Below are 22,726 nucleotides of genomic sequence, written 5' to 3'. Positions count from 1 at the left end.
GATAATTGTCAGAATAATAGCCATGCTCCCCATCCCCCTAAAAAAGATCATTTGTCTTGTTTGTTCACCACATACACTTTTTGGGCACCTCTTCCTGGGACAGACTTGACTACTTAGCCCATTAATAGCAGCCTGGAGGCAAGCATGACTACCCAGTAATATAAGAACTCATCAGTGCCAGCTCTACCTGTTTATGTGCTGTTTGTTTAGTACATGAGAGCAGCTAACAGCTGCTCAGAGGAGGGAAGCAAATGGGCACCTGCCATGATGTGGCTGCTTTTGATGTAAAGTGAGAGTCTGTGTTGGGCTGTTGATTTAGCATGTACAGATCTCTAAAAAATGACCACAGGGATGGGGGCATGGAAATTGAAGCAATATTTTCTTTCAGATTGAAACTCAGGTTTACAGGTTTTTAGGATTCTTCATTGACAATCAGTTAATCAAATATTTGATTTTGATTTTTATTCTTTTACAACAGGGTTTTGAGGCCTATAGTTTGGAGCTTTGCTTTAACTTGGTTTTCCAGTTGGAATTGTCTGTGTGTGTGTACATGCGTGCCCAAGGACATATGTGTGCAAACTCATATTTAACTAATTTTCATTTATGTGTAATTTCTGTATTTCACAATGAGTGTAAGTTGTCAAAGATGATACTGTCTGTCTTGCAAATTAAGTTACTAAATGAGAGTAACAGGGAAAATAATGCAGTGTTAAGATTTTTATGGAATCCTAAAAAGAAAGTTACCTACATGTAGGTTCAAAAAAGTTCCTGATCTCTACTGCATTCACACATACAGGTGTGGTATACTCTCCATTCCACTAAATACTGCTTTTTATTTCAGGACAGTAATACTTCATCCACAGTGAAATATTCTGTAAGAAATTGTACTTTGAAAATCTAATTAATTTGTAATAGAATTGAAAATTTAAAAAGTGCAGTCTTAATTTCTTTATACTATGCTTGATTGAATTGAAAAACTTGTTTGGTTTCATTTTTCTCAAAAAGTTGCAAAATTATTTTTTGCTAGGAGGATGAGAATGTGCCCACTGCTCCTGATCCTCCAAATACGCATTTGCATGGGCATGGGACAGGCTTCTGCTTTGATTCCAGGTAATTTTTCTCTTTCTTATGTAAAATGTGGGTTATATAGAACATGACTCTCAAAGTTTGGTTTCTGCAAACTTGTTAGAAATGCACGTGATTAGGGACCTACTTCATTCCTTCTGAACTTAAAACTCTTGGTGTTTTAACATGCCTTCCCGGTGATACTGATGCACAAAATCCTTTGAGAACCAGTGCTGTGGACACACTCAAATGAACACTGTTGGGAATGATAAGATGTATTAATTATAGGTTTACCAGTAGCATTTGTTGTTAGTTAAAAATTGATTTCTTGTCAGTAAGCCTCATTTCACATAATGTAATTGTATTTGGGGGACTTTAATGAAAAAAGGTTTTTCTTTGTCAATCTAAATGTAAAAGTAAATTTAGAGGTTTTATAAATGCTTTACACAATTGTCAGTAGCAACCATTTAGAAGCAGAAGGTTTCTGGAGTAACTGAAGACTTTCAAGGTAAATTGTTTAGTATGAATATCAGCTTAACTAGATAAATGTAGCCTTGTCATATTCTGAAGAATACTATTGTTAGATATTTATTAGAAATATGTAATTCTTTCATTTTCCTATTTCTTTAAGCTTTGATGTTCACAAGAAGTGTCCCCTCTGTGAATTAATGTTCCCTCCCAACTATGATCAGAGCAAATTTGAAGAACATGTTGAAAGTCACTGGAAGGTGTGCCCAATGTGCAGCGAGCAGTTCCCTCCTGACTATGACCAGCAAGGGTTTGAAAGACATGTACAGACCCATTTTGATCAGAATGTTTTAAATTTTGATTAGTTACTTTTTATTATGAGTTAATAATACAGTTTAGCAGTTTAAAAAAATCATCTCAAATAGACCACTAGGAGCCCACAGGTAATCACTTCCATGCACCCTCTCCCGTACTCTTCTGACCAAGATCTACTTTGAGTTTGGTGTTACTAGGGTTGGGGGGTCAATGTTTGGCTTATCGATAAATATAATTTTAACCTCTTTTAATCTTACCTGCTTAAGAAAAGAAGCTCTTGGGTGTTTGCATTTTCATTTATTCCCCAGTTTGCAAAATTATATGACTAAAGGAAACAAGGATTATTCTAATGTTACTGCATTGGGAAGAAAAAGTATTATAGTTAATTATTTAGCAGAATATTTACAAGTTTCTGTTGACCTTGTTGGTTGAGCATGACTACTAAATATTATGTAATAATAAAAAGCATTTATCGTAACAGTCTTGCAAAGTAATTCTTTGAATACAGAAATTTGCATAATTTAGCCCATGAAATGATGTTTTTTTTTAAGCCTCTTAAGAAATGGAGCTCTATGTAGAATGAGATCACATGCTTGCAGTATGGCAAATATTCTTTTTATATTTGAAATATTTGCTTTAGGAATTAAGGGAAGGCATATTTTACTAATTTTGTGACTAAATTTTTTTTAGAATAGCCTGAACAGTTATGTTTAAGCCATCTTAAAGTTATTATTTCTATCATGGGAAAATGGAATAAGGTATGTTGTACAGTTGTTTCATATTATATGATCTACTAAATAGTGGTGTTTGTGGCATAAAATCACAGGAAATGTATCCTTATCTTTTTCACATTTTCCTAATTAGAGTATAACTTTGAAATAACATTCTCAGTGATTAAAAATGTAATATGTAAATAAGTTGTGTTTCTGCCATGTATAGTATTCATTAACATTAAAGAGGACACATTTTTGGAGGTGATTTTATTGTCAAATTTATTTGTGATCGTTTTTCATTAATTCTAGCATCTTGAACATCTTTTTTTGTCTGAATTTTTAAAATGTTTTCGGAACTGTATTTCTCTTTTATACTATCAATATTAAGAATTTAAAGTATTGGTTTTTTTATTCTGCTGCTGAAAATACTCAAACTATTTAAGATGTTAAGTCAACAGCGTGGTTGCATTTGGGGTGCTGTATATGAACTGCATCATACATCTGTATTTGTTTCTAGGAGCGGAATTTGTGAGCGTTTCAATAGGTCAGTTGGTAGAGCGGAGGACTATAGGCTATGTCTAGGAGCAGAATTTGTCTATTGTTGGAATCCTTTAAAAAGGCTTTTTAGTCTAGGGAAACCAGATGTTTAGGACTTCATATTTTAGCTTCCTCAAGGTCACATGATAAGCAGAATATTTCAGAGAAAATGTTCTGTGATAGAGCATTTTTATTGCATTAGTAATTATGGACCATGATGACCTAAAAGTCTTTGAATATTATAGTACTACCACCAGTGAAATAAGATTATTCATTTTAGTAGTCTTGGACTTGAGTAGCTTTTTGCCTCAAGCTGGAAAACATCAAAATAAGTTCAATTCCACTGTGGTCTGAGAACATGCTTTGTAGCATTTATATTCTTAGGAATTAAAGTGTGTTTTGTGGCTTATAATGAATGGTCTTTCTTGGTGGATGTTCTGAGTGAACATTGTGTATTCTGTTGTTGGATAAAGGATCAGTAGTTCAAAACAATAGTTACTATGACAGTTAATTGTTGATGCTGTTGAGTTTAAATCCTTACTGATTCTCTAACTGCTGCATTGCTAGAGTGTTGTTGACATGTCAAAGTAAAATAGTGGATTTCCTTCTTTCTTCATCACTTTTTGCCTCCCATATTTTGATGTGCTGCTGTTAGGCAAATATTAAGCAAAAAATTAAATACACTCTACATGCTGAATTCTGGGGGGTGGGTGGGGAAGGAAAGGCAGCCTACGGTAGAACAAGGCACTGAGGAGGTAGAGTAGTTTCCGTGGTAAACTTGATACTGGCTTTTCATGATGGATGCTAATGAAAATAAAGAGCCATGTTTATTTTGGGTCAGAGACAGTTTATTTAAAATGCAATTTCATCTACATTTATAAGCAGCTTTTCTTGACAGGATTTTGATTCATTAAGTTGTCTTCAGTTCTAAAACCTCTGTCGCTTTCAAACTTAATGTGCTCTGTCCCAAACAACAAAACATATGAAAATATAATTTAAAGCACAGTTTTCACAGACACAGTACAATACATTCACTATACACGGTATAACAAAATATTCCCATCCTTACCTTTAGTAATACTGTCACAATGAATAAGCAAGTAGAAGTTGGAATTTGTTTTATAGTTGAAAGAAATGTTAACATGCACAATGACTATTTTATGACTGTTTAGCTGTTGAACTGCTGATCCAGCCTGCAATTTCTTGCACTAGAAAGAGCAAAAGCTAAATAACTGATGGCCTAAAAAATTTTTGGTCAATTATAGGTAAATGTGAAATAGCCAGTAGGGCCTTCTTATGTACCAACTAATGGCTTTTTCTGTCTAGATCACCCTTTTCAACATACAGAATAGCACTGTATATCAGGACCAAGACCATGCTTCAGAGATCTGAGGAAATTTTTAAAGGGCAGTGTCTTTATAAATACTTAAAAATCCCTCATTATGAGGGATTCACAACTTAAGAATATAGAAGCTTACTCATCTGGCTAACAGAAACATGGGAAGAAAGTTATTTTATAAGCAATGCAAGTTTGCGTTTTACCAGTTTTGTGAGCAGTTGGCCACCTCAAAGCAATTTTTATTGCATAATTAAGCAACTGGTAAACTCATGTTCAAGGAATAGCACTTGGGAGAAAAGAACACTCAAGGCATGATAGTATTGTTGGTGAGAAAAACATCAGGAATGGTCCAGACGTAGAGTTATTCTAATGGGTCATATATTAGTCATTCTTTGACCACCTGCTGCAAGAAAGCACTTAATTCTCAATAAGGCTCAACTTCATTTCGGCAAATTGTTTTATAAAGCTAAACAGACGTTTCAAGTGGAACACAGACATCTACAATGTGATAGGAAAAGTGCCTTTAAAGTCTAAAAACAACGAACATGAAGAGGAGGCAGTAGGGGCCTAAACAAAAATGTTCCCCTTTGAACCATGCTTGGAATTTTCTTATTTGTAACCCACAGGTTTGTTAGGGCAGTGGTTGTAAGAATTGGCAACACATAAAACATTAAATCTGTTGGCAATAGAGAACTACAAAGTGCTTTAAAGCTTCACCTAAAGATGAAGATAGAAATAAATTTTACACAAAATTTATATGTATTTCAAAATGTTTCCTAACAGATTTCAGGGAAACATATTTCACTAAATTGGTATCTTGTTCTGCAAGTATCAATAGACATAAATGGAATCCCTTGCACTCAATAAGTGTGTTAAATTAATGAGTGAACTGAACAGACTATTGTACAAAAACACCATTTATAACACTAAAATAATTGGTAAGTCAGATGGCAAGATTTTCAGCTTTTTAAAGACTTGCAAGATAATATAAAACACAGAAAAGCATACCTTTTATGTATGTTATTTAAATATGAAAATATTTTTAGCATATGTTAAACATTCTTTCTTAATTTATATTTCAATTACCTAAAGTCTTTCTACTCACAAATACTAACTCCATTATGTAAGGCATGATAACCAGTTTGATAATGAAGGTATTATTTTGGTTTTGAACAGAGTGAGTTAATGTGTTGAAAAAACCTCAGTCACACTACAAATCTTGGGGGGGGTGGGGGCGTGGGAAGCAAACCTCTGCCCGCCCCTCCTCCCCCAACTGCTATCACTGCAATACAACTGAACAATATGCAACATGCCCTCAACCATATTTGTTTTGGGGGAAATGTGCTGAGAACCTAGAGCTTTTTTTTTTTTAGCACCTTATATCAAAGTAATGAAAATGGATATGATGATTACATGTGCAAATGTACAAAATCATTAACTCTACAAAGATACATCATTCCAAAATTACAGAAAAAATTTAAAGCATGCATTTACTTCTTTAAAGGGTGGCTGAATGCTTCCCCTGAAAAAAGGTGGCTGTTTTCAAAATCAGCAACTGCTGGTGAGGATTCCTTGGCACAGTTATGACCAGCATGTTATTGCTGCATCTTCCTGATAATCTCAGCCGACACCGGGGGATGGAAATTGATTGTGTGGTGCCGCAGGCCCTGAGCTGTCTTGTAACTCTTACCACAACGACATTTGAATGGTTTGCGGACACGAATCTGTGTTCTGTGACCATTCTTAGCATGGTACTTTATGCCATTCACATTCTGTGGAGAAGATAGAAATATCACCTATTAGATGGAGTCCTATAATGTCCGTCCAAGTGGGAAAATGTCAGTGTGCTCTCGGATGCAGCTGTGCACATGGGGTCACCCCCACAGCTACCTCAAGGTAATTCAGACACGCCTCACTCTGAAAATGAAAGGACTGACTTCACATTGTATATAAAATATGTATTTGAGACTCAGAGGCTGTATAGAAGCACAGTTCCTCTGCATCTTTTTTCTACTCTGAAGAAAGTTAACAATGGGCAATTATATAAAAATATCCTCAGGCTGCTCCAAAAAAAAAAAAAAAAAAACAACTCTAAAGGAAGAAAACAGGGCAGGGCAGTAGAGTTCCAGACATGTATAAAATGACAGCTGTGGTGCCGGTACCTCCCTTACTGGAATTCCTGTCCGTTTTCTACTCTGCGAGAAGTCAGTGTCTCTGCCATGGTGGGAACTCCATGCTCACAGTAAGTAATACTGAGCAGACTAGTATGTACTGCATTCCAGACCTACAGTGAACTTGAACATCTTCAGATTATGGAAGTCTCAGCACAGAAGAGCCCTAGACTTCAGACTGGCCTGCAGATCTTATGTGGCACCCAAAACATCTAAATGCTTTCTGCTAATTGGTTTTGCTCACTTGTTAGCATATCTTATGTAAGACGCCATGGCTAGAATCACTCTACAGATGTAATAGCTACTATTGCTCATCCCATTAGATGTGAGTAAATGGGCTCAGGGCACTGACTCACTGATGGAAGACTTAAGAATAAGTATTGGAAAATTCCCATCAGCTGTTGCCAGATTAGGGACTGAGAGGGAAGAGAGAGGACCTGAGACGAAGTTGTTGAGCACAGATCACCGGAGGAGTGGGCTGTTTCTGAATCTAGTCCCACTGAGCCCGGTCCTATGCCCAGCTAAAGCACTCAGCACAGTCTTCTCTATCTTCACAAGTGGCCCTTGGTGAGCTCCCAGAGAATGGGACGGACTGTCTGCTGCTATTTCATGAGCATCTAGCACAGTCTGGTATTAGAGTGAATGAATTGGTTGGAATGTGCAATTCCTCTGGGAGGAATTGATAGTTGCCATTAAACAGTGGTTATTACTACTTACATTTCCTTCTTAGCGTTTCACAGTGCTCACTGGTACCTTTAAAAGTTTTTGGTAGAGAATCCTGCTTGACTTTGTTGAGCCCAGTGGTGCCAAATAGCAACCAAGTGGCGGTGCTCGAAGTCTGAAGGTTGTCCAGTGAGTTGATCACAAGAACCCTTTGCCCTGAACACCTACCTGCTCTTGGCCTTCAGTCCTTGGCCCTCCTGCATCAATCCCCATGTGCAGGGTGAGGAAGCACCTCACTAGTCTTCTAAAGGGAGTAAGAGCTCACTGCAGTGGGACAATGGCAGATTAGACCCATTAAAGTAGTTACAAGGGTAGATATGCCGTGTCAGTCCCCTGCTGGCCCAGCCATCCCTCCAGACTCCCAGGCACGTAAGGAAGCCAACCTCCAGCTCTAGCCCCACCTGGTATCTTGCAGTCGTGAGAGACCCAGGTGAGAACTCCCCAGCTGGAGCCAGGCAACCCAGAACCATGGAAGGTAATGGGTTTAAGCTATTTGAAAGAGGAAGAGTTAATAATACAGTTTTATGACCATTAGAGAAAGATCAACTTTCCAAGTAATAGTAACACGTTAGGCAGTCTCCTGGCTCACAAATGCCAGAAACTTGAATTTGCCTGCTTCATAGCCTATTTATTAGCTCAAGATATTCACTTAGTGCCTACTAGGGTCACTTTCTGTGGATGGAGGGTTATTAAAACATTTCATGTCTCTGTTCTCCCAGGGAACTTGTTACAAGAAGGATCTTTAAAAATCCAACTACCCCTGTGCCCAGCAGTACCACGTGTACCTTGTCAGGGAACAGAGGACCAATAATAAACATCGAGCCAGGAAGCAAAAAGGCATAGCAGTGCCCAACAGGATCCGGGCCTGAGTGTTTACAATAATTAGGTGAGGGAAGCTTTGAAATCAAATGACTAAAGCCAGTCCAATACAAAGCCAGATGATCAGCGCTCACCAGAAGGGCAAACCCAGGTTCTGTGCTCCCAAATGGAATATGTATGTGGTGGTGCATGTCTGCCTGTGAGGAAAACAGCCAATTCCATACATCAGGCTTACTAATCTGGAAAGATGAGCTGCACTTTTGGGAACACATAGTCCAAGAACTTAAGACCTACCTTACCACCTTTTTCTCTGTTGCTGTCATTTAAAATTTTCACAAGTGTCAAAGTACACCCTTACCACAAATGTTAGTATTCAGACTCCAGATTTCCCCATTCTATTCACACACAGAGGTGGGAACTCCCACTTTCTAAGACTTTAGAGCAGGGGTCCTCAAACTTTTTAAACAGGGGGCCAGTTCACTGTTCCTCAGACCGTTGGAGGGCCGGACTATAGTTTAAAAAAAACACACTATGAACAAATTCCTATGCACACAGCGGCGGCAAAAACACCCGGCGGGCCGCATGTGGCCCGTGGGCCGTAGTTTGAGGACCCCTGCAGTTTAGAGTCTTAAAAAGATTCACTTACGTTTCTAATTGCAGAGACCTTAAGCTGAGTTTGGTCTTTAAAAGTTAACAAATAATGACAGGCAACTGGAAAATGAAATGCTTAAATCCTCTGACCTCTGAAGAGAGGAAAGGGAATTTAGCTTCAAAAGGGTGTGGAAGGTAGCTGACATGAAAGTCTCCTGCTGATGGCTTGCTGCCTCATTCAATAGCAGACACGGTAACTCCCTGGAATCATGGAGTCACGAAGCTGCTGGACGACAGAACTGAGTGGGACCCGGGGGTGCCCGGTTGCAGAGTCGGCATTTCCCCCCACACTTCCACGCCTACGTAAAGTGCCAGGTGCTCACTCCTTAGTGCAACCAGATGGTAGGCTCTGGAAAATCTTGGGAGTTGGGAAGGGTTGGGACACGCCGTCTGGAGAGAGCTGCCTGTGGAGTACAGCAGTCTGCCACAGGGCCAGCATGGAAGGGAGGAAGGGGCGGGGCAGGGGGGGTACAGGGCTGTGTGGTGGGCTGGGCAAGGTTGGCATCAGCTCATTTCCATGCCTGGAACGACCTGCCCGGATGAGGGAACTGGGCCTGACAACAATTTAGAGTCTTTTCTCAAAATTCCACTTCAAATCAAATCATGAAACCTAAAGTCAAGCTTGGCCATCGTGTCCTTAACACGTTAAGCGCCATGTCAGTCACCGGTGACTGACACTGTACTTTCTGTCCGGACCGGTCAGTCACTGATGCCGGCAGCATATCGGTGAAATTGGATATTGTGGGCTAAACAGAAAGAAGACAAAACAGGCTTGGCGCTTAACGTGTTAACTGTACTTGATGTTGCTGTCTGTCTGAGGCTGAGTAAGGTATGTGACACGTGCCCTTGATAGAAAAACCATCACTTTGAATTTGCTGCAGCCCTTGATGTTCTACAAGCCCTTGAAATTGCTTGGGGATTTGATGAGGAAGAAAAGCGAAGAAGCAAAAGCTGGGGGTCATGGTGATGAGTTTGGAATTAGAAGTAAACAGCATATGGAAAGGTCAAGACAGCTTTAGCCTACGAGTGGGGAGTCAGTCTGGGAACTGGCGGAGGTGGCATTTGCACCTTGAAAAATGCGGCGAAGAGGGCATCCTAGGCAAAGGAATTAACATGGGAAACTGCGGAGACTTAGGTGTCCTACGGGTCCCTCTCTCTTGTCCTACTCAGTATGAAGCCTGGGAAGTGAAGATACTCATCTTTCAGTTCTGCAAATGCCCATGAAAAGGTGAGGAAAGCTGATCCTGAGTCAGTGCCCAAGACACTAACTGTTAGAGAATCCCTGACACTGGGGCAGATAGCGGACAGATGTGATGTTAGCCTTGGAAACAAGGTGGCGGCACTTGGGCATTCTGCCCGACACCACAGCACGCAGCACCCAGTCCAGCCATCATGCGGTAAATAAGGAGCTCCACTGCCCGCGGCCAGTCACTGCCCAGCAGAAAGAGGCGGACGGAGCTTCAGGGAAGATGACACGCATCTCTAGCACTTGGTTAGGAGGAGTTACATGTTTGTTCTTGTCCCCTCTATCTTACTAGACATCCTGGTCAGAAAAGGAAACTCGTACTTCCCTTGTGGAACTCAGGACCATGAATTGCCACCACCCCTGTCATCTGTCGGGGATGCTGAAGCAGCCCAAGGAGTCCCTCAATTTTCGTTTGGCCTTACGTGGAGAATAAGCACCCCCAAAAGCCCTATCGGCCCAGACCTGGACAATTACTAGAGGAAGTTGCTAGAAACCCAAGAAAAATAAAAGCAGAAGGATAGTGACAAATAGAAATGTCCAGGGGGAAGGGTATAAAAAAGGAATGAAGCTGGAGATGGGAATGCCACATCCTCGAGCTAGAATACAGGGTGTAGCGTTTACTGCAGGTGAGAAGAGCCTCTGGAAAGCAGGCCGGTACAAGGACAGTGTTCCCTGGCAAACTCTCCACTTGGAAATGAAAAAAGGGAGAGCAAAACAAAACCTCTTTCTGCAATGCAGAGCTGCCTCTGGGAAAAGAGCTTGTCTAACAGTCCCTGGGGTCTGGCATCCTGTCCTCTCCCGCCTCCCACCTTCTGAGACCTGTTCTGACCTGAGCAGGGCACCCCCGTGCGACTCCTCTCCATCCTGGAGTTTCATTTTAGTCTAAACACAGCGCATCTGAACTTGCCACAGGGAGGTGTTCACAGTCCACAGAGTTGGTGAAGTCTTGGGCCACTTACCTTACGATACATTTGTTTCATTCTTTTATCAGTAGCTGGTATAAAAAGTACTGAAATAGATTATTTTTTAATGTTCAGTGACACATACTTAAGAAAGAGCAATGTAAGTGCTTATGCTATCACACAATTTTTAAGCTTTTAAAAAAAAAGTCAGTTGCTGAGCTCTGGGAAATTAGCATATCAAATGCACCAGATACGTTTCTGATTTTTATATTTCTATCCCAGAGTTGGATTTTAAAGAGCTGCTAACAAAGTTTGCATTAAAAAAAAAGTTTGCATTAAAAAAAAAGTGTCCTCAACCCACACTGGCTTGCTGTGGGTGTTTTTCTCGTTTTGTCTCATTGAGGTTTTTAAATAAAAAATTTAGTGCCCAGGCATCCTATGACACCAGAGTCAGGTCCTCAGAGTCATGGCTCTGTGCCATCTACAGAGAAGAGAGGATGCTGAACCTGAAGTGGGTGGTTTGGTGAGAAAAATACCAAAGGCCCCTTTTCTCCTGATCTCCTTTCATGCCCCTGGGGGGCAGGGAGCAAGAGCTTTCTCAGCTGGAAGCTAAATACCCGACAACATTTCCCAAAAGGGCTCTGTGAGCCAGGCCTTTGTGACTTCAAAGTGGTCTCTGTGAGCCACCTGGACAGACCAGCACTGGGGAAGGTGTTTGGCAAATAAATAGGTGACACATTTTGTATTCTGATTGATACGGCATGAATCTAAAGAATATCAAAGGTATGGTCCTCCTACCAAGAAAAGCTCTTGGCCTTCAGCTCCACATGTCAGTGGAGGGGAAAACCCACTCAACACCTAGAGGGCACGCATGTGTCCCGGTGGGCACCGGGCACCCAGCGGGCACAGGAGAGGGACGCTCTCAGGACTGTCCGCTCTCTTCACCAGGAAGAATGGGCTGCTGTCTGACATGGGACTTGCCCTCTCCTGTATGGTCAAGCCAAGTGAGGTGGGACCTTTACCTTATATCTCTTTTTACATCCAGGAACTGGGCAGGCAAAAGGCTTCTCCTCCCCTCCGTTCATGCACATGGAGCTGAGGATGGCCTCGGAGCTGATGGCGCTCTCTGTGGTCCAGGACTCATCGCTGTCCGACTCCTCGTAGTCCACCTCCTCCTCATCGTACTCACTGCCTGCAGGGTCACAGAGCAAGGCCTGTTAGGAGCAGTCACCTCCCCGCAGGTGCACTCTGGCCCCAGAGGACAGGAGGAGCCAGGGACCCAGGGGCAGGATGGGCAGCTCCTGCCCTGGGAGAGGGCATTCCAGGCACAAGAGCCGGCAAACATTATCTGGTCCTGGGACAGGCCTGGTGGGAAGGTCTCTGCATTCCCATCTAAGAGACCAGGTTAAGGACTTCCCACCAATCCATATCCAGGCATTGGCTGAGCAGGAGCTTGAACTCGGTTCTGTGGCAGCCCAGGCTTTGATTGCAAAGGTGCTGGGAAGCCTCGAAGCCAAAACCAAAGTGATCAATGACAACAAACTCCTCCCACCCCAACACACACACAAACAAGCTGCACCTGACATTGCCCCCTTAGTTTGATGCTTTGTTGGCCTAGTCAATGCAGGAATCTGCGGGAGGGGTTACATTTTACACTTACTAGGTATTTGCCTTTAGTGGGGATGAATTTCAGATTTTTTTTTATATAGGTTATGCTGGAAAGACCATGAGGAAATTTGGAATTAAAGGGGGTTTATCCAGAGCTAGGGGACAGAAATGCCTGGAGCTCTGGGCAAACTGTCAGGGTCAGAATACAGCTCCAGCTCAGGGAAGACCACCCCTGACCCCAGGGAGCTACCCCACATTCCCTGGGAGGCAGGGAGGGTAGGCCCACCCCAGTCAGATGGCTCAGGCAGGAGCCGGGATTCTCCGTATTGCTGAGGTGAACAGCTCTGCTGGTAGTTGAAGTTAAAATCTACTTCACTGACTTCTCCGGACGGCAGGGATGGGAGCCACTTCACCAGCAGCCCCCTTTTGCTCTTTTTAAATGAGGCCCAGAGCCATTTATTTTGAGCTTTTGCACAATACAACCCCGAAGGACATAATTCTACAGATCATAAACAGTGTAAAATAATATGTTGACAAGTCCTAATGCATTTACAAGCCCGGTGGAATAAATAGGAATTATAGCACAACATTAATAAGACTTATATGGTAGCAATTACAGTTGTGAAATTCATCCCCCAGGTGTGAGGCTAAATTGCACCAGGGGCCTGCCTGGGTGCTCCATGGGCTCTCTGCTACATCAATTATTTCAACACCAGATATTGGCACTTTTATTGGGTTTCATTTTAATAGGCATTAATAGGATTGTTTGAAGAGCCCGTTGAGCCAGGAACAAGGACGCCAGCATCTGAGGCTAACACTTAAAAGAAGGAGCCAGGGAGGAAGGAAGGGACCTCGGGTTGACTGAGTGCCTCTCATGTTTCACGCACGTTAGACGCCTTATCTCATTTAATCCTCCAGTGACCCTGTGAGGTGGGGATGACTGTCACTTTCATACGTTTGAGAAAACTGATCCCTGCGAGGCTCAAGAGCTTATGCATTCTCAATTAGCCATTAAGGGTGGTCGCTTTTCCCCACGCCACTTCCTGGCCCCTAATACCAGCAGCTCTCTGACGGGGTCCCAACCTTGTTGCTGGTTCTTCACCATCTACCACTCAGATGGAATTCAAAGTTGTCTGTTTTGAAACTCACGGATGGTGCAGAAAGAAGTTTGGCAAAAGTGAGGCCCTGGAGTTAACTGGGTTTTGGTGAGCCCTGCTGTACTTGGCTGTGGCCCCCAGAAATGAGATCGCTTTGGAAACACTCACAGGAGACAGCACAGGGTCCGTGCCACATGAGTTTGAGCAAGTCTCGAAATGAGCTTTTAAACAGGGCCTTGTTTAGGACATTTCACTCAAACAAATGCCACATGCTGGCGCCCTTTAAATTGCTTGTTAGAGAACCAGACTCGCTATTTCGCAAAGCTCCTCCAGCAGGGCTTCAGGAGGTCAGAATGACTCATTTATCCATCTCATTGGGCTCATTTGTTAACCTGAACACCAAGAACCACGCAGCATTTACGATGGCGGGAAAGCCTCCGACCGAGGAGGGCTTAATGAAGCCCAGCAGAAGAGAGAACCTCAAAACTCCACCGGATCAAAGGGGCCAGGTCTGAGGGGTTGGTGCTTTGGGTACAGTCACCTGCAAGCCACGTGGCATCCACAATCATTTCTGCAAAATTTTGCAAGCAACGATGATAAAAAGTGTTTCCTCTGTGGGAAAGAGGGAACTCAAACCCCAACACCCTGTCTGTCGATGTAGGTAATTGGGGCAGGGAGTTGGTTGGAACGATTTGGAGCGTGAGAGTCACAGGAAGCATCTACTACCCAACTGGGGCCCAGAGCCGGTGTCTGGGGATCAGCTGGCAGGCATCCCCAAGGCCACCCCCCTAGCAAGCTCTGTTAGGGAGCTGGGTCTGGAGTCAGAATTTTGGAACTAGGAGGAACTTAAAGGGCCACTGAATCCCACACATTGTAACGTCTCAGAAGTCAGCCCAAGGTCACGGTGACAGCCGTGTTTGGGGCGTCCTTCCTTCAGGCTACTTGGCTCAGGATTCTAAGCAGGAAAGGTCACTTTGGCTCATACCCATTCATCTTCATCAACCCTTCCTCCTCCTCCACCCGCCCCCTTTCTGTAAGTCAGCCCTGAATCCTGCTGAGTGCCACCTGGGTGGGACTGGGTGTTCACAAAACAGGAAAACCTGCTCTCTGCCAACACCCCTCCCCACACTTTAATATTCGAAGGGTCCAGAGGAAAGCTTTCTCACAACTAAAGAGAATCCACAGGCCTAAATTAAGAAACACAAAGATCCTGTGGAAACAGCTTCGTTAGAACAACGGCGCCGGGTTAGTGTCACCTACCCTCTGAGTAAGCCACCTGGGGAAGCTGACAGAGCAGGGACCAAAGTGAAGACATCCCCTGTGTTTAAAACAAAGACCGAAGGACTGGCTCAGGTTTCTAATTCTGATGAACCCATTCTCAATTAGAAGACAACTGACCCACATCTCAAAAGGGGCCCAAGGTCAGAGGACACAAAGGACCAATGGGCTGCTGGGATGCCGGGGAACACCCTGTGAGTTAGCCAAGCAGTCATCCTGGTAGGATGGTTCTTGTTTTTGTTGAGGCTCAGTTACAAAATTCCATGGCTCCGAGGCTTTGCCCCAACCTTCGCCCCATAAATCCTGGGATTTTTAGTGCACCAGCGGGCAGAATGGGACTTCAGGAATTCATAGGTGGCATGATAGCCCAAATGCCTGGTTTTTAGATTTGCCCTCCTTTTGCTTTAAGTCATTTGTTCCTTAAATTCTGGCATTTACCTGCCTACCTGAACCTACCTGCACTTACTTGGAGTAATTTTTTCAGTGGGAAATTGTAGCTGCCCAAGAATGAGCAAGTTTTGTTTTACACATGCAGTTCTGGGAACAGGAGGAGTTGGGAGATGTCACTGCCATTTAGGTTCGGGTGGTGGGGGTGGGGGCTCCTATGACCCTGGTGCTTGGAGAGGACCCAGTTTAACAGAGGCCAAAGCTGGGGTTCAGAAGGTGAGGGGTTGCCAAGGTCACTGGCTAGAAATAGGCAGACTGGGCTGGTAGTTGGGTCTTTGGTTCCAAAGTTTGTGCTCCTTTGATTTCTTTTACAATTGACCATGGCCAGTACAAGGGAGATAAAGATGCAACGCACAGTCTGAATCACTGGGGAGGAGGTAAATGGACACATCGGGTGGAGCCACCCACAGCCGCACGTGGGGGCAGTGTCCGAGCACGTGGAGGTCCAGTCTTTCAAAGAAGAGTTACCTGAGTTGTTAATTTGCAGACTCTTAGACATTATTAACCAACTTTAAAATGACATTCACCAGTGTTAGAGTTTCTACAGGAAAATATAACTTCACTGTCACATGTAAGTATTGGTGGACACTAACTTCCTTGGATTGAATTTTCCATTTTCACACCCCACAGTTGCACTGTCCCCACAGGGGGGCCTGAGCTGGGCAGAAACAGCAGCTCAGAGGCATTCTGGGGGCCCCAGGAGCTCATTTCAGCATTTCAATTTGGGAAATGAGAAAACTTAGCTAGGACTTCACGATAAGACAAATATATTGCTCAAAAATGCCTACTGGTTGTCAACAAAAGAAGTCAACACCAGAGCTGGTTTCATGAATCTCATGAAACTGCAAGGCGGTGCGGAGCGCCTGTCCACACACTCACCCACCTGGCCTGAGTGCCCGGGAGCCTTCCAGTGCTTCTGCCGAGCTCACTCTCACCTGTCACAGAGCCACTTCCGATCTTGTCCCCTCGCCTCCAACCTCTGCCCACCTTGCCCTTTGCTCACCCTTTAACCTCTGCATTTGGCTGCAATCCATTTTAGCACCTACACTATTCTCACTCTGTATTCATAAACATAGTGACATACAGATAAAAATAAGTCAACCTTTTCCAGAAACCCAACACGCCACATTTGTCTTATAACACAGGTCATTAATATTCATGAAAAAGTGATAACCTCAGTGACAGCAAATTAAAACTCTCCTGGGGTGTCAAATTCTGGCAAATACATTAATAAAGAGTTGCCTTTCTGCCTTACAGATTTATCACTATAAATTAGCTTTAATTGGTACTGACCCACTTTATAGGAGCTGGAGCAACAATAGTCTAAATGAATTGGCAATAGACAATTATGAGGAAAGACACACTAACGGCTCCGGGAACCATGAGCCAAGTCTTAAATTCCTGGCCGCCTTGCTCCTGGCCTCAGCTCACTCCTGGAATGTCGTTTTCCCCCACCCCCTCCTTGGCTATGGAATGGGTCCTTGTTCTCCAAGCTGGAAGTGATGTCTCCCTCATAGGACTAAACACTCTAATGAATTATTAGCTCTTAGTATCCCATAGTGCCCAGGGTGTGCATGCATTCAAGGCGCCAATGGACATATGTTTGTTGAATGAATGAATGAGAGAATATCCTTCACAGACTTTAGTGGGGGACGGGATGCAAAAGTACACAGCCTCCCCCAGTCTTAAGAAAAGAACACTAGATTATCTCGCTTGCTTCCACCCACAATGGCTTCCCACAGCGCGGAGCAGCCCAACGTTTTCTCATGACCTCATTCCAGTCACAGTTGCTTGGATCTTTAATATCTGGAGGACTTTGTTTTTTGATAAGAAAACTTAACTACTTATACTTGGTTTAGCGCTAAAATTTCACACTTATAAATCTATTTAACAAACATTTCTAAATATTCAGAATATTTCTTTAATATTTATTTAATATTATTAAATAAAAAGGTAGTTAAAAATTTTTTTATTGCATTTATTGGGATGACATCCTATATAATAAAAGGCTAATATGCCAATAGGCCAAACGTCAGAACAACCGAACAACCAGTCGCTAGATAAAAATAAGTCAACCTTTTCCAGAAACCCAACACGCCACATTTGTCTTATAACACAGGTCATTAATATTCATGAAAAAGTGATAACCTCAGTGACAGCAAATTAAAACTCTCCTGGGGTGTCAAATTCTGGCAAATACATTAATAAAGAGTTGCCTTTCTGCCTTACAGATTTATCACTATAAATTAGCTTTAATTGGTACTGACCCACTTTATAGGAGCTGGAGCAACAATAGTCTAAATGAATTGGCAATAGACAATTATGAGGAAAGACACACTAACGGCTCCGGGAACCATGAGCCAAGTCTTAAATTCCTGGCCTCCTTGCTCCTGGCTTCAGCTCACTCCTGGAGTGTCGTTTTCCCCCACCCCCTCCTTGGCTATGGAATGGGTCCTTGTTCTCCAAGCTGGAAGTGATGTCTCCCTCATAGGACTAAACACTCTAATGAATTATTAGCTCTTAGTATCCCATAGTGCCCAGGGTGTGCATGCATTCAAGGCGCCAATGGACATATGTTTGTTGAATGAATGAATGAGAGAATATCCTTCACAGACTTTAGTGGGGGACGGGATGCAAAAGTACACAGCCTCCCCCAGTCTTAAGAAAAGAACACTAGATTATCTCGCTTGCTTCCACCCACAATGGCTTCCCACAGCGCGGAGCAGCCCAACGTTTTCTCATGACCTCATTCCAGTCACAGTTGCTTGGATCTTTAATATCTGGAGGACTTTGTTTTTTGATAAGAAAACTTAACTACTTATACTTGGTTTAGCGCTAAAATTTCACACTTATAAATCTATTTAACAAACATTTCTAAATATTCAGAATATTTCTTTAATATTTATTTAATATTATTAAATAAAAAGGTAGTTAAAAATTTTTTTATTGCATTTATTGGGATGACATCCTATATAATAAAAGGCTAATATGCCAATAGGCCAAACGTCAGAACAACCGAACAACCAGTCGCTATGACATGCGCTGACCACCAGGTGGCAGAGCACGCAACATGGCAGGCGTCGGCCTTGGCAGGATGGTGGAGCAGGTGAGCAGGGGAGCCAGACCGAGCAGGGGCGCCAGACCAAGGCGGGGCACCAGTCCCTGTCATTGGGGCGAGCATCTGGTGGTTACTGAAAATTCTTTGCTCCTGTGCGCTGCAGTCCCGCCCAGCGCTCACACCTGCTGCTGGCCCCGCTTGCACCCACTGCTGGCGCCAGCCTAAATTGTTCCGCACCTTCAGCAGGAGCAGGACTGCCGGCAGACAGGGGACTGGGGGCCGCAGTGGGAGGGGCCGGGCGGGAGCACAGAGGATGGGCCGAGACCCACCCCTGTGCCCACTACAGCCTCGCAGCCCACAGTTCCTTTCAAGGTGCATGAATTCGTGCACTGGCCCCCTAGTTGGTTAATAATATAATTTTATTATAGGTTTCAGGTGTACAATTCTATAATACACCATCTGTATATTGTATTGTGTGTTCACCACCCAAAGTCAAATCTCCTTCAGTCTCTGCCCCCCCCTTTATCCTCTTCTACCTCCCCACCCCCTTTCCCTCTGGTAATCACGATACTGTTGCCTGTGTCTATGAGTTTTTAATGTGTTTTGTTTTGCTTAATCCCTTCACCTGTTTCACCAGCCCCCCAACCCCTCTCTTGTAATAGCTATTAGTCTGTTCTCCGTATCTATGAGTCTGTTTCTATTTTGTTTGTTCATTAGATTCCACATATAAGTGAGATGATAATGGTATTTGTCTTTCTCTGACTGGCATAATAAAATAAAATGCTCTTATACAGATTTCAACAAAATTATGTCAACGTTACCATTTAGGTAGTTAAGCTTTAAAAAATATCTTAAAACAGAAAAACAGCCCTGGGGGACAGCTCAGTTGGTTAGAGCATCTGTCTGATTCTCCAAGGCTGCATGTTCCATCCCCGTTCAGGGTGCATTCAAGAATCAGCCAATGAATCCATAAGTAAGTGGAACAACAAATCAATGTTTCTCTCTCTCTCTTTCAAATCAATAAATTAAACAAATTATTAAAAAAACAACAAACACAAAACAAGCCCTAGCTGGTTTGTCTCAATGGATAGAGTGTCGGCCTGTGGACTGAAGGGTTCCAGGTTCGATTCCAGTCAAGGGTACATGCCCAGGTTGCGGGCTCAATCCCCAGTAGGGGGCGTGCAGGAGGCAGCCGATCAATGATTCTCTCTCATCATTGATGTTTCTATCTATATCTTCTCCCTTCCTCTTTCTGAAATCAATAAAAATATTTTAAAAAGACCAGACAGATAATTACAAACTATTGCACAAGTTGGTCCTATAGCTTTGAATTATTTTTTTCATTATTTCTGTTCTTAGCTTTGACCTTCCTGGGGTTACAAGAATCTGGCGAGACCTGAAAGAAATGAGGTGATTGTGGTCTCAGGAAGGCGGGGCTCTGGGTGACTGACCAATTGACTCTTGGTCAGGACACTCAGAACAAGATGACTCCAGAGTGAGCCTGTTGGCAAGAGTTCATTCTTTTGGATTTGTGACAACATGGGGGGATCCAGAGAGTATGATGCTGAGTGAAATAAGTCAGACAAAGACAAGTACTATATGATTTCACTTATATGTGGAATCTAAAAAACAAAACAGAAACAAACTCATAGCTACCCAGAACGTACTGATGGAGGGCAGATGGGATAAGGTTTGGGGGAGATGAGTAAAATAGGTGAAGGATTAAGAAGTACAAACTGACAGCTACAAAACAGTCACGTGGATATAAAGTACAGCGTAGGGAATATAGTCATTATACTGTAATAATTACCAGCATCTGTGTGTAATATACGTACTGTGTACTTAGGAGTTACACTAACTTAATACGATGCCAACGTAAGGGGTCCCAATCTGCGCGATGTGCACCACACAACAGCTTCATCCTCCATGGGAACCCAGTCAGCATAACTATACACCCCACACCAACCCTGTCCAGGCCGAGCCCAGGCGGGTAACTCAGGGCTGGGAGCAGGCTGCCTGGATTAGGACTCTGCTGTGCTCTTACACCTGGTGCCGCAGGCCAGTGATTTTACCTCTTTATACTCCATGTTGTACCTGCAAAGGGAAAGTCACACTAGAGCTGACCTCACAGGGCTGCTGTGAAGATGGCAGGATCTGATACGTAAAAGCCTTTAATTTCTGGCACACCCTTATGTACCATATTAGCTCTGCTTGGTATTATTTTAATCAGTAATTTAAAAAGGTCTAGACTTGAAGGAAATGACCAGGGATCTACAAAACCTCTTCAGAAATTGCCCGGTTAGTCACCTTCCTAAAATGCACTCAGGAAATTGTCCAAAATTAGCGTACATTGTCAATACAATGGATTAGGATACGGGTTTCTAGTCCTGCGGGAAAGAGAGAAGGATGTATCACTTCTCTGACTTTCATTGATTCATTCACAGCGCTGAGACCCGGGGATGAGAGGCACGTGGCCTCCTGCCCTTGCGGTGGGCAGTGGGGATGCGGGCGCCCCCACACTTCATGGTCACATCGCCAACCCCTCCCCTGGGGGCGCGCCCTGCCTTTGATAACGTGAACTCAGGCAACACTGGGAGCCAAGGCCCGTCTTTTCTGAAACAAGTGCCGCTTTTCTCTGCAGCATTGAGGGCTGGATCCGGTGTGCGTTCCCCGCCTGACTGTGAAATTAACATGCGATATTTCCGGGGTGCACCCACGGACAGAGTGAAGACTGTCCTGCCAGGGCCAAGTTCAGGGCGGAGGGCTGGCACGCGGAGGGCGATCTATCCGAGAAAAATGCGGCCATAATCAAGATGAGCGATAAGGAGGGACCGCCAGCCGAAGCCAGTTTCCGCCGCAGACGCAGCGCCGGACACGAGATGCCACCACGGGAGTGCTGGGCGCTGGGGCGCATATGCCCCGAGATCACGGAACGGTTCACACCAACAGCGGAGCCCCCGTAAGAGCTGGGGCTCACACTTTGTCCCGCGTGGAAGCTGCAGCCGGTGCCGCATGAAAAGCAGGTTTTATGAGATCCTTCTGATTTGTCGGAAGGCAGTTGGCCTCCTGGCAGCGCGGCTTCCGACGGCGGCGGGCATCTCGTGGGCACTCACTGTGCCAGCGCCACCCTGGAATCCCGAGGAACGTGCACGTGGCAACCCTTCCCAAAGGTGACGGGAGAAACTGCGGGTGCAGGGACCCCCCTAGTCAAAGAGCTCGTGTGAAGCAGGTTATGAAAACGGCGGCGTCCTGGGCTCAGGCTTGATGTAAGGGCTCCGGTGAGAAGTGGGCCTCGCGGCCTTGGCGCCCGAGCGGATTCATTTCCTGCAGCCGCCCCTGCGGCGGGTTTTGGAAGGCAGGGTCTCCGTGTGACCTTGCAGTGACCTTGAGGATGCTTTCCCTATTATTTCTACTTCAGCAACGTCTCACGCTATCGCAGAGGATACTTTTAGCCCGACAGCCGGGGTCCTCACACCGGCTGCGTGACTCCCTCCATGACCCTGGGCAGCTCACTCTTTGAGTCCCAGGGTTGAGGGCGTTAATTCGCAGGGGAGGGCTTCCCCGGCGGTCTGCCCCACAGCACTGTCTGCTGTTAGTAACGTCACTGGCTGAGCCACACGTGGCCTCACAAATTAGAGTCAACCAGGACAGATGTTGCTCAGTGTCCCCTTTTTTAAAAAGTTAAATATATTTTTATTGATTTCAGAAAGGAAGGAAGAGGAGGAGAGAGAGAAACATCGATGATGAGAGAGAATCATTAATGGGCTGCCTCCCTCATACCCTCCCCTGGGGACCGAGACCACAACCCAGGCATGTGCCCTGACTGGGAATCCAACTGTGACCTCCTGGTTCATAGGTCAATGCTCACCTACTGAGCTACCCTGGCCTGGCCTCAGTGACCTTTTTAAGGCCCTGGGCCAGTGACGAACCCCAGGAGCAACGAAGGTCAACAGAGATGCCCAGTTTCCCCTGCTCAGGTCGGCGTGGCTGGTTCCTGCCCCACAGTGCCTGTCCCCGTGCAGCTCCCATGCTCTGTGCTCGCTGGCTCGGCACCCCACCTGCCTCTCGGCTCGCCTGGCCCGCCTGTGCTTTACTCCAGCTCCTCCAGACTCATCCACCCGCGTGCTGTTGTTGGCCACTGTGGGGCGCGGTTACGGTGTTTTGGCCAGGTTCAAGCCTCGGACTAATGAAAGGACAGGGTCCTCTCACTGCCACGTGCAAGTCCCAGCTGGAGGGCAGGGCCCTCCCAGCACAATTATAGCCAACGGCTGTGGTTGTAAGCTTGAACC

At 44.4% G+C, this 22,726-nt stretch overlaps 2 protein-coding genes across 12 annotated transcripts in view; one reads left to right on the top strand and one right to left on the bottom strand.

Moving 5' to 3' along the window:
- The window catches only part of TAX1BP1 (Tax1 (human T-cell leukemia virus type I) binding protein 1), a 58,748-nt gene extending 56,420 nt beyond the window's left edge, over positions 1–2,328 (top strand). For both annotated transcript variants that reach the window (XM_005862959.2, XM_005862958.2), the window contains exons 17-18: positions 1,028–1,110; positions 1,697–2,328. In XM_005862959.2, coding sequence (XP_005863021.1) covers positions 1,028–1,110; positions 1,697–1,898 — 285 coding nt within the window. In that variant the 3' untranslated portion in view covers positions 1,899–2,328. The remainder of the gene's footprint in view (positions 1–1,027; positions 1,111–1,696) is intronic.
- A 1,594-nt stretch (positions 2,329–3,922) lies between these two features.
- Positions 3,923–22,726, bottom strand: part of JAZF1 (JAZF zinc finger 1) — a 327,260-nt gene continuing 308,456 nt past the window's right edge. For all 10 annotated transcript variants that reach the window (XM_005862957.2, XM_014537006.1, XM_014537008.1 and 7 more), the window contains 2 exons: positions 11,972–12,141; positions 3,923–6,209 (listed from right to left, as the gene is read on the bottom strand). In XM_005862957.2, coding sequence (XP_005863019.1) covers positions 6,033–6,209; positions 11,972–12,141 — 347 coding nt within the window. In that variant the 3' untranslated portion in view covers positions 3,923–6,032. The remainder of the gene's footprint in view (positions 6,210–11,971; positions 12,142–22,726) is intronic.

The sequence above is a fragment of the Myotis brandtii genome, unplaced genomic scaffold, assembly GCF_000412655.1.
Source record: "Myotis brandtii unplaced genomic scaffold, ASM41265v1 scaffold17, whole genome shotgun sequence".
NCBI lineage: Eukaryota > Metazoa > Chordata > Mammalia > Chiroptera > Vespertilionidae > Myotis > Myotis brandtii.
The sequence above is the reverse complement of the archived record's forward strand: the minus strand, read 5'-3'. Positions and strand labels throughout refer to the sequence as shown.